At 36.3% G+C, this 12,671-nt stretch overlaps 1 protein-coding gene and 1 long non-coding RNA gene across 3 annotated transcripts in view; one reads left to right on the top strand and one right to left on the bottom strand.

Moving 5' to 3' along the window:
• The window catches only part of LOC143378556 (uncharacterized), a 29,638-nt gene extending 22,637 nt beyond the window's left edge, over window positions 1–7,001 (top strand). The window contains exons 1-4 of one of the 2 annotated variants that reach the window (XR_013088283.1): window positions 2,454–2,468; window positions 6,261–6,480; window positions 6,570–6,734; window positions 6,844–7,001. This is a non-coding gene — a long non-coding RNA (uncharacterized LOC143378556). Of the gene's footprint in view, window positions 1–2,453; window positions 2,469–6,260; window positions 6,481–6,569; window positions 6,735–6,843 lie in introns of those variants that run through there. The other variant, XR_013088282.1, reaches the window with a different exon arrangement.
• Window positions 7,002–8,211: 1,210 nt separating this feature from the next.
• The window catches only part of LOC143378504 (putative hydroxyacid-oxoacid transhydrogenase, mitochondrial), a 30,251-nt gene continuing 25,791 nt past the window's right edge, over window positions 8,212–12,671 (bottom strand). Inside the window, exon 8 of the mRNA XM_076830309.1 lies at window positions 8,212–8,363. Coding sequence (XP_076686424.1) covers window positions 8,280–8,363 — 84 coding nt within the window. The 3' untranslated portion in view covers window positions 8,212–8,279. The remainder of the gene's footprint in view (window positions 8,364–12,671) is intronic.

Raw genomic sequence — 12,671 nt, 5'->3', positions numbered from 1 at the left:
TTCGAAAAGTGCTGTATAATTCGCTAAGTATAAAAAAATCAGCAACAAAATTCAAACTTTCGGCCAAACAGATCGATAGTGAATTTAATTGCGAAGAATTAAAAGAAAAATTGTCAAGTTATCTGAAAAATTACGACCTGTTGGGTGATTTGAACAAAAAATGTCATTATGTATCACTGGGCGGGGGACGCGCCCCCGCCCGCGGGCGCGTAAAGCATGATAGCGAACAGATGTGAGTTTGGGGATGTTCAAAATGAGACTGCGGTTACAAGTATCGCGCGATGAGGTCAATATCGCTATTGTTGTCAAGGTCATCATTCTGAACGTTTCCCTTTAAACTTTTTGGCGGTCAGCATTGGTTTGCAAGATATTCGCAAAAACTTTACGTAACACTAGAATTACCGAGTTGAACAGATACTCACATCGGTGCGCTACCATGCTTTACGCGCCCGCGAGCTGTGAAACAGATTTCAGTATACAGGGTGTCCCACTAAGGAATGGACAGCGCGATATCTCTTAAAGTATTGTCGATAAAAATATAAAAAAATAGGGAATTGCATGGTTCGAGGGGGCCCATTTATTAGCGCGAACGAATTTTGTTTTCGATTATTATTTTAAAAGATACGATGGTCAAGTTCGGTTTTTCAAATGGAACTATTTTTTTTGAAGACCTGAGTTGATAGTGCGTTCCAAGACAAATTCAATAAGCTTTAATGTATACACTTTATTTCCACTGGTTTTTAAGATATTGCGCTTGCAAATTTACTGATTTTCACTGGAAGAAAAACGCACTATCAACTCAGGTCTTCAAAAAAAAAAATAGTTCCATTTGAAAAACCGAACTTGACCAACGTATCTTTTAAAATAATAATCAAAAAAAAAAATCGTCTCGGCTAATAAATTAGCCCCCTCGAACCATTCAATTACATATTTTTTTTAAATTTTTTATCGTCAATACTTCAGGAGATATCGCGCTGTCCAGTCTTAGGTGGGACACCCTGTAGATGCCTACCCGGCGTACAGCGTTGCCACGTTTCAAGCAGTTCCTTCAGGCAGTTCCAAAAATACGAGCACATTGCTGTCTATTTATTCAATTATCTAATAAATCGGTACGGTTCAAGTCCGATTTTCTTTTTCAGATTTTCATAGGAATATTTAAGCTTTTCATTGCAACATTTTTTAGAACCTTCTCATTATTTTTAGGGTCTCTGTGTAACATTTTATAGAAATTTTATCGCCTCTCCCATAACAGCCTGTGTATAAGAGTGCAAATTTGATTTCAATTTTTTCAAAAACCGTGCGGTCAATCGACTTGAAATTTTGACACAATGCGGACTACACTTTGAACATTAGATTAAAACACTTTTCAAAGATTTCTCATCACTTTTGCTCCGGTATCGAACTTCCTTAAGGGGTTATATCTAGTCAGGCGGCCGAAAAGAGGCGAATGTTTGTGATTTTTTTTTTTAAAAGCGGAAGCATATATTCTTACAGAACTTTTTGCACTTAAAAGAGCAACATTTAAAGAACATTTGGTAATATTTTCGCAGAAAAATATTATCATTTATAATAAAATAACAACCCACATCCAAGAAGCCTTTTTAAAAATTTGCTTTTGCGGTGAGCACTGCCACTCGAAATCAGATTATCTAAAATCAAAATACAAAAAAGATTTCGTTAATATATTAATGTATCCTGAGATTGATGGAGGGATTTTTCCGAAATATTAATTTAAAACATAATGGCGGCTATTTAAAGTTGAAATCCTGATTTTTTTCGCGTGATTTTTGCACGAAATTAATATTTCGGAAAAATCCCTCCGTCAATCTGAGGATACATAAATATATTAACGAAGACTTTTTTGTATTTTGATTGTAGATAATCTGGTTCCGAATGGCAGTGCTCACCGCAAAAGCAAATTTTTAAAAAGGCTTCTTGGGTGTAGGTTGATATATTATTATAAAGGTAAATATATTTCTACCAAAAAATTACTAAATGTTCTTTAAATGTTGCTCTTTTAAGCGCACAAAGTTTTGTAAAAATATATGTTTCCGCTTCTTAAAAAAAATTCACAAATATTCGCCTCTTTTAAACCGCCTGACTAGGTATAACCCCTTAAGAACCGTAGCATAAGGGGAAAGGTAAGGGTAATTTTAAGAATGGATGTAAAGGTAATTGTAAGTGTAAAGGAAGGAAGCGAAAGGGAGGACCTTCACCCCGAGGGAAACAATAAACTACTACATACATACAAACAGCCCCGGCCTACGGAAAGTGCGACGTGTTCCCCTTACCTCCGCGTGCTCCTCAGGCGCCCAAAGGATTTCTTCGGTGCAGGCGTACTCTGCCACAATTCGAAGCCGGATATCTCGAAAACGAAGCGCGATATTAAAAACTTTTATTCGATATTTTCATTTTATTTTGGCTCGGAAACCTCATTTTCGGGGAATTCGATTCTGAAAACTCATTTGGTACGTGTCCATTTGTCTATAAATTGGCAGACTACAACAATAAATATGGTGCAAATGCAAATATGAACTGAATCCTTGGTCAAAAATACGTCGAAATTGTACAATAACATTTTTTTCGAACGAGACTTTGTTTTCTCGAAATTCAAGTTTGAAAATCCGTGGAGAATGCGGACACTTAACTGACAAGAGACTTAAAATCGATTTTCTCGAGAACAATGCCTTGGTCGAAAAAAAAGTTACTCTAAAATTTCGACTTATTTTCTCACAGTGATTCACTTCGTTCACAGTTCTATGATATTTGTTGTATCATTTTGTCAATTCTTAGTCACATTGCGTATTTATCAACTATTCCAAGTCATGGTCCTTGACTTGATACTACACTGTCCAACAAAATTAAACTTCTTTTATGTTCTGTAACATTCAATAGCCGTTTCCTATAGATTTTTGTGCGCTGAAAACGAATCCGCAAACCGTTTATCGCCATCACCCTCAGTTTTCGAGAAATTCGATTTTGAAAAACTGCAAATTTTCAAATTTGAACATCTTTTGTGTCGAAACGGTAATACTTATTCGGTTGCTTGTTGTGCCAAATTATTCTATGAACCCTCCCGAATAAATGATATGTTATTATTGGATTATGGACATTTAAATATGTTTAAACATCGATCAAAGGGGAAAGGACACCCGAAATGCACCAATTTTTGCAGATATCTTGCTATATATTTTAAAAACTAAGGGTCTAGGTGAAATTTAACTACCCCACGCGATGCAGCAGAAATTTTTCTTTCGGAAACCACCAACAGAAGTGGTAAGTCACGTTTTATTTTCAATACAGAAGCGAAATAGTTTGGCAAAACGTGCGGCGGCGACAGTGGTAGTCACACGCGTTAAGCGATGTGTGACGCTGAGCAGCAGTGTATCTCGCGCGCCGCCGTTGACTACCACTGTCGCCGCCGCACGTTTTGCCAAACTATTTCGCTTCTGTATTGAAAACAAAACGCAACTTACCACTTCTGTTAATGCTTTCCGAAGGAAAAATGTCTGCCGCGTCGCGTGGAGTGGTCAGATTTTCTCCTAGACCCTTACTTTTGGAAATAAATTTAAAAATATCTACAAAAGTGGGTGCATTTCGGGTGTTCTTTTCCCCTTGATCGTTGTTTAAACATATTTAAATGTTCATAACGCAGCAATAACTTATATCGCTGTATTCTGGAGAGTTTATAGAATAATTTGACGCAACAAGCAACCGAATAACTATTACTGTTTCGACACAGAAGATGTTCAAAGTTGAAAATTTGCAGTTTTTTTTCAAAATCAAATTTCTCAAAAACTGAGGGTGATGGCGATAAACGGTTTGCGGATTCGTTTTCAGCGCATAAAAATCTATAAGAAACGGCTATCAAATCTTACAGACCAAAATGGCTGTTGGACAGTGTTATTTGGGATATGTATTCGACTTACAGTGGCTCGCATTAATATTCGGACACTTTTTAAAATCGCATAACTTTTTTAGAATTGGTCCAAACAACTTGAGTTTTTTTGAGAAGCTAGAAGGATTAGTTTGCTAACTGACGCGTTTCGTCGTTTTGAAAAAAAATGTATTTGATTGGAATAGCGAAAAGAATAGTAAGGCGAAAATTCCCGAAATCAGCGATTCTCGACCTTATTCTGCGATCTTTAAACGTTTGTAGCTCGGAGCAACGTTAACCGATTTTGATGAAATTTTAGGCACGTATACAACTTACTGCAATCTACAAACGGTTTTATTTTGAATTTTCATTACAAGCTCACAAAAAAAAGTTTAAAAATCGACCTTTACTATTCTTTTCGCTATTCCAACCAAATGCATTTTTTTTTCAAAACGACGAAACGTGTCAGTTAGCAAACTAATCCTCCTAGCTTCTAAAAAAAACTCAAGTTGTTTGGACCAATTCTAAAAAAGTTATGCGATTTTAAAAAGTATCCGAATATTAATGTGAGCCACTGTATACAACCCCTGGCAATAAGTTTGTAACCAAACGCAAAAATACGAAATTAACGAGAAACACCAATATTTTTTATGTATAATATGCAACGATATATATATGAAACGCGTGGTAATGTTAAATTGGTCTATTTTAAAGTAAAAGCACCAAAAATAATTAAGAATTTTGTTTATTATATAATATAAAATATGGAAGAAACAAAATGTGTCTGGAAAAAAGTATGGAACAATATAAATTTGCAAAGAGATTAAGAATAATTTTTTCAGTATTTATATTACCTAGTATTTTCTCATATCTGTACATGCATATTAGTTAGTTACTTGATGGTTTTCATTTCTTTATTCTCTTTTCAATACTCTTTTGAGACAGGAAACAAGCAAGTCGAATGAATAAAACATGCCGCCACGCAAACATTTATCTAACGATTTAAAGTTACGCATAATTGCATTATTGAAAGAAGGTAATACTCAGCAAAAAGTAGCTGAAATTTTGAATTGTAGCCAAAGCGCAGTAAGTAAAATAAAAGGAAAATTTAACGAGACGGGCAGCATGGTGAATCGCAAAAGAGGCGGACGTCCGCGCTCAACTTCAAGAAGAGATGACAGACGATTAAGACAGATCGTAAAGAAACTGAGAAGAGCCACGTCTCACGAAATTAATGAAAAAATGGGGTATTCTTTCTGCAAAGCAAAGACAAAGCCATTTCTCACTAAGGAACACAAAAAGAAACGTTTAGAATGGTGTAAGAAGTATGCGCATTGGACTACAGAAGATTGGAGTAAAGTTGTTTTCAGCGATGAATCGCGTGTATGCATCGGAGGAGGAGACACTTCGTGTGGAGAACACCAATTGAAAAATTTAGTGAAGATTGTTTGAATTTTAAAATAAAATATCCAAAGTCGTACATGGTCTGGAGCTGTATGACAGCTCAAGGAGTTGGACAAATATGCATTTTGTATAAAAATTGTGAACTCTGAAGTATATATTCATATATTAGAACACTTTTTAATACCGAGTTTAGATCAGTGGTTCGAGGATTCGGATGATTTTTATTTTCAACATGACAATGCAAGATGTCATCGAAGCAAAATAGTTCAAAACTACCTTCAACAAAAAGGCTTTCGAACCATAAAATAGCCAGCAAATAGCCCAGATTTAAGTCGAATCGAAAATTTGTGGGCACTTTGGAAACAATTTATACGCGACAAAAAAAAACAAAAAATAAAAATGAACTTTTGGAAGCCATTAAGCTGTCATGGAAACAAATTTTGCCATCACAGTGTGGAAACACTTAATTACATTGATGCCAAAACGTATACAAGCTGTGATACGTGCACGTGGGAACGTCACAAAATACTAGGTAATATAAATACTGAAAAAATTATTGTTAATCTCTTTGCAAATTTATATTGTTCCATACTTTTTTCCAGAACATCGGTCCGTTCCATACTTATTTCCCAGACACATTTTGTTTCTTCCATATTTTGTATTATATAATAAACAAAATTCTTAATTATTTTTGGTGCTTTTATTTTAAAATAGACCAATTTAACATTACCACCCGTTTCATATATATACCATTGCATATTATACATAAAAAATATTAGTGTTTCTCGTTAATTTCGTATTTTTGCGTTTGGTTCCAAACTTATTGCCAGGGGTTGTACTCTTATGTAACATCATACCTTTTCAGGTTGTACCATTATTTTGGTGACACCCTGTATTTTCTCGGAATGGTTCAGGTTTAACGTTACCCTATATAGTTTGAATGAGGATCGCCTTATATTACTCTTTCTTCTGAATGTAGGTAATTCGTTCTTACAATCACTATGAAATGCGAGGTGTCGTGATATTGAGAATCCAAACATCAACATTGCTAGAGGGTACGATTAGCCAAAAGGCGTTGTTGGCTTGCCAGTCCCGCATTTGTCGCAGAAGAAGCCAGTTTGAGATGGAAACGCAAGAGTTCGCGTAGGTAAGCGTTCATCGAAACGTTTGCTTTCCCTGAGAGAGGCACGACCGCGACGGTGAGTATTCAGATTAGTGTTTTTATCAAAAAAATAATATCTGCCTGTACTAGTCGGAGTGTTTTCATAATGCTAGCATATACTTTCAGCAAAAATACGAGTCGAGTGTTACGCATTATTTGAAAAAAGTTTTAAAATCAAGAACAATCTTCAATGAATTCTGAAGTAAAATGAATAATTCAAGAGGAAAACACAGGGCAAAATTTAAAAGAACTCGGGAGGTCGACTATACGAGGTTCAAGTAATATTGCTAGGTACAGGTATTTACATTGTGAATATTCTTGTAATAAAATTTGAAAATATTCATCTATTATTTAATGTATTCGATATTGTTTATATCATTTACATTGTTGCGATTTTCAGACGATTTGGCTGGAAAATGAACATATCTGATAGAAAAGTAATAGTTTCGAATAAAAGCATCGATCTGAGAGCGAGATTTTTAAAAAAATGTTTTAATGCTTGTGCTGCAACATGAAACAAATGGGAATTTTAGCGTGCCCAAAATTTTGGAAAGTACACTTTTGTTATGACGAAACGGAAGAAAAAGGAAGGAGACATGCCTCTGTCAATGGATCAGAGGTGAATTTCATACGTATCGGGTACATAATGGATATTATTATTTTGAGAAATAATTATTGTAATATAGGTCAGTTTTGAGTATTACTTTCTCTCGAATGAATGGGGATAATAATAATAAGTATATATGGCTCTACCGTGCTGATCCATATCATTAGAAATTGAAATATCGTTGTGGCATGAATAGTATAAATCGCGCAAATTAAATTGTATGATTTTTTTTAAACGTACGCGATACGTTTAATAAAATCACTTGTCATTGTAACAAATGATATTTGCGTATTTCAATGGTATGGTAGCTGTTCAGATGCTGTATCTCTATTTTGTATCTCTGGATTTCTGAGGGGAAAAGTAACTGTTAACGGACTTTATGCAACAAGCATTCCTCAAACTAATTATACGACATATCTTCAAGATTGAATCCGCAGGCCAGTTTAAAAAAATTAAAACAAGTATATTTGATGTTTTCCTAATAACATTGCGGTCGAATGTATAAAATCGTTTAATACAAGTTTCGCATTCTTCACGCCTCCTAAAATCTTCATCGGTGTGCGGTGTAAATAAAATAGATTAATAAATTTGCAGAATACAACGTGACTGCTTCAGATATAAATTTCGATCTGTGGTTCATACTCGGTTATCGATTTAGCAGATTGTTAGCTTTCAATTTTAATGATTTAATGAACAAGTGCGATGTGTTTGGCGTAGGCGATTCAATTCTGTTTATTTTACAAAGAAACCTCGTAACGTTCGTGCAAGATCGAAATAAAAGCGGCAGTTTATTAATAATTATACCCTATCGCTGATAGAATGAGTCACCAATCTTAAGAGGATCCTTTTCATTGCCATTGCAATGATGATCGCTTTTTCAAGGATCATCCGAAGATTGGATGACTTTCTAAATATCGCGAACTACACGTTCGTAGGCACAAATTGTTTGTGCATTTTCTCCTTGATGGCCGATTAAATTAATTATGTCTATGTTAACGTTATCTTATATGTACTTAAATTGATAATCTTCGAGGTGATTATATTGTTTGTAACTGTTTATTATCGTGGAGCAGTGAAGGGTTCCGTATCACAGGGACTCATTGGAATGTTTATTTAAGAAATGCGTTAAGGATGGAATAAATGTCACATGTAGAGTGGAAATGTAAAAAAATAAGATTTTATTTGTTGCGTTTCTTGGATCAATCACGGTAATGAAAAACACTTCGTTCTTAATAAATTGTAAATGAATTTTCAAATAATTGCGCGAGATCTTCTTCGGATTGTTCTCTTGGCGCCAGTTTTGTGATACGATGCTGGAAATAAGATACGAATAATGAATTAGTAAGAATATAGTATTGATAATTAAATTCGATGAGTGTGTAATTCTAAATTTTATAATAATACGTATACCTATACTTATGCTATATTCTACACGTGTAATCACAAAATGTAAGTTAAAAATATATATTGTTAATGTCACAATTGTGAATTCGTCATATATAGATACGAATATGGAATGTAAAAAATATGGCAAATTTACATAATTGTAATAATTCATGTGCGGTGACTAATAAATCACTGTTACAAGTAAACTAGTCTCTTTTTTCTGCGTTCTTTTTAGTCAGAATTTTTATAAATGGGGGGAGTCCGGGAGAGTTGAACCACGTTTTACTTGAAGGTCCATGAAATCTAGGGTATGAGATGCATCGATTTTATATTTATGTCGCAGTAAAGCCTTGTTATCAGACTATAATTTGAGGGTTATATCATTTCAGTAAGTTAATAAATGTAAGCACTAAATTAAATTTTATAAAAAATGTGATTTGGCTCATCCCTCCTCGAGCGCTGATAGATATGATCCACCATGTGGGGAGATTTGACCATACTCTAGTAACTCGGGAACAAATGAAAAAAAAAAACAATTTGCTTTAGTTTATAATAAGTAGCCACAAACTTTAGACATTACAATAATTATCTTATATACTTTAATTCAGCTTTTACTTTGTATTTCACTCTGAACACGAAGAAACACGTTTCTCTGACTCACAGCTAAAGCGGACTACCGATCGTCAATTTGTTACATGACATGGTAACGGTAAAGAATTCGCACGCTAAGGTGAATGTCCCAATTTCTGCTCATTTAAGAGGTTACTCGTCATAAAGAAGGTGTAAAAAATTTGTTTGCGATCAAAATTTGCAGAGTAATTGATTAATTCTTTAATAACAAATCAAGCAATTCAAAAACTATTTAAGAAAGATATTTCAAGATGTTTAACTATTAGTAATTTGTAATTAAATATACAATGCTTTTGCTGCAACTATAGTACAAATGTAACGCATATAATAATAAGAAAAATACGAAATGATCAGAAATGGGGACTTGAGCAGAAATTGGGACATTCACCTTATGACTTGACAACCGTCCGCCTACCGCGAAATTTAAAACAGATATTTCAAGCGGCTCAACTCTCCCATGTGGTCAAGTCTCCCGGACTCCCCCTACACAGTATGTATGTATCATTGGCTGCTTTCCTCGCCACTGTGTGAAGAATCATAATTTCTTAGGTATATGGACGTGTTGTAAGGGAGGGTAAAGGGAATAATGGTATATAGGCAAATTTTAAAATGGAACGATAGTGTATTTCTTACATGTTCTCAAACCTCTTATTAATCTAAAGATCTTTTTTGCAACTTTACTTCGATTCAAGAAGTAATCAATGGCAATTACTCTTTCGTTTAGATATCGATGCTTCCCTATCTCCCCAACTTGTTATATTATTTAAATAGTATTCGTTATCGCATTAACCCGAGTTATCTATAACTTGTGAAAATATAAGAGATAAGATCTAACGAGTTTGTGCTGTTGTAAATATTATTAGCGTCTGTAGAAGCGTGATCTTCGTTTCATTATCACATGAATTATTAATATTTACATGTTGACAGAAACCATTTTTTATGTTCAATTTAGGGTGTTTCATATTGTAGGGTAAAAATTAAAATATTACATTATTTTTTATTTTGCTCATGCCCTGATTCCTATTGGTATGAAAAGAATATCTGACAAATTTTAACAAGATTGAGTAATATTTAGAAGTTGCCCACTTTGCACACTAAATAATATGTAGCAGGCTAAAACAACACGATTTCCAATGATAATTATTTTTATTCTCAAGATCTTACCTTAAAAAAGAAACTAAACTTCAAAGAAGACTTAGACTTACAATTAGATGTATTAGTCAAATTTACATTAAAAAAAAATCATCAAATTCACCTTTAAATGTACAATATAAATATTATCATTATTGTTCACACCCATAAAAATTCTGTAGGGTAACTGTGCCAGGCGGCCATTTAAGGGAAAGCGGAAATTCATGTTACGCATTGTTATTATTAATATATTATTTTTTAAATGCGTTATTGACAGTTAAATTCATTAAAGTATCTATTTTTCAAATGTGTGGATGACTTTTTTGATAGTATAACAATTTTTATTTAAAATATCTAAAATACCCAGAAACGTCCTATTTACCAATAGTCAACCAGTAAAATCCTAACTCCAGCCTTTCATATGCCAGTGGTCAGTCAGGTCCTTCAATCAGGTTATACAGGATAATCATTTAATCTTGCAACCTGCGCTCGGGCGAACAAGTAAAATGGCAACAGCGCCTCACGGACGCATTCCACTACAACCATGCACTAGAGCTGATCAAGGACCCGGAAAAAGCAAGCCGAGCCTGGCTCGGCTTGAAAAACCGAGCCGAGCCGGGTACCCGAAAGAACCGAGCGGCTCGGATAGAACCAAGTACTTGAATTTTTTTCAAGCGGCCCGAAAGAAACCGGACGGATTGGATGGAACCGAGCGGATTGAATTTTTCCAAGCGGCCCGAAAGAAACCGGGCGGATTGGATGGAACCGAGCGGATTGAATTTTTCCAAGCGGCCCGAAAGAAACCGGGCGGATTGGATGGAACCGAGCGGATTGAATTTTTCCACGCAGCCCGAAAGAAACCAGGCGGCTTGGAAAGTAAGCGGGCGGGCCCTAAGAAACCGGGTGGCTTGGAAAGAAACGAACGGTCCGAATGAAGGTCGAGCGGACCGCTCGTTTCTTTCCAAGCCACCCGGTTTCTTTCGGGCCGCTTGGAAAAATTCAATCCTCTTCGTTCTATCCAATCCGCCCGGTTCTTTCGGACCGCTTGAAAAACATTCAAGTACTTGGTTCTATCCGAGTCGCTCGGTTCTTTCGGGTAACTGGCTCGGCTTGGAAACCGAGTCCCGGATTGGTTCGGATTTCAAACTACCCGAATATTCAAGTACTCGTACAGCTCTACCATGCACCGGCCCGGCGTTCGGAGAGCTGCCAGCGACCGCTGGACAGCAGTGATGCCCGAACTTCGAAAATTTTAGGATGGTCTTTTTCAAATTAACGTCGCAAAGAGCTATTCGGAATTTCCCGGCTGAGGTTGAAGAATTTGGGGCCTTTTTCGTATAACTTTTGAACTATAAACGATATCGGAATAGAATTCGCGCCGAAAAATGAGGAAAAAATATTCCCTCTTAACCCCTTGGCTTACCGTTTAAATTCCGACCGCCGGCACCAAATCAGCACCAGCGGTGAGCTACGCGTCGAGCCAGTGATGCCAGAACGGTGGGTTTTGTCCCACGGCCGCTACCACCACTCCACGACCAAGCGTACCCTCTCCTAGCGTCCGTACCGCACCACACAAGCATACCCGTCCCTCCATCCGTGTGCCGTACGCGCTGCCTGGCCACCGCTCTCCGGCGAGAATTCGTTTTCTCGACATCGAAGCGCTTGGCGCGCAAGCGAAAAATCAAGACTTCAAATCCCGGTGCGGATATTACTTTTTTTTTTTAATTATTCACTAATTTCTCTTTCTATATTCTCAGCAGACTAAAGGCTTAAAAACTATTAATTTACTAAGCATTTTCGAAGCTTGATTTGCTGCTAAAATGCGATCCTCTTTTGGCTTGTAACTGCTCATTGTGACGTGAATTTTAAGGAGTCCATCCTAGAACGGCGCTTATTTTGTAAGTAGCATTTCAAGGAATTATTTCTGTTTATGTATACAAAAGGCAGAAGACCAACATCGTACATTAGCCTGCTGCGAAAATTCTTTGTAAATTAACAGTTTTCAAGTTTTTATTCTACTGAGAATATAGAAAGAGAAGTTAGAAAATAATTAATGAAAAAAGTAGAATCTTCGCATTGAGGTTCAAACCTCGATGAAATGAATTCTCGGCGGAGAGCGCCGGCCAGGCAGCGCGTACGGCACACTGACAGAAGGTAGGGTACTTACGCTTGGAGTGGTGCGATACAAGCCAAAAGAGGATCGCACTTTAGCAGCAAATCAAGCTTCGAAAATGCTTAGTAAATTAATAGTTTTTAAGCCTTTAGTCTGCTGAGAATATAGAAAGAGAAATTAGTGAATAATTAAAAAAAAAAAGTAATATCCGCACCGGGATTTGAAGTCTTGATTTTTCGCTTGCGCGCCAAGCGCTTCGATGTCGGGAAAACGAATTCTCGCCGGAGAGCGGTGGCCAGGCAGCGCGTACGGCACACGGATGGAGGGACGGGTATGCTTGTGTGGTGCGGTACGGACGCTA

Source organism: Andrena cerasifolii, chromosome 2 (genome assembly GCF_050908995.1).
Source record: "Andrena cerasifolii isolate SP2316 chromosome 2, iyAndCera1_principal, whole genome shotgun sequence".
NCBI classification, from domain to species: Eukaryota; Metazoa; Arthropoda; class Insecta; order Hymenoptera; family Andrenidae; genus Andrena; species Andrena cerasifolii.
This window is presented reverse-complemented; position numbering and strand designations above follow the sequence as displayed.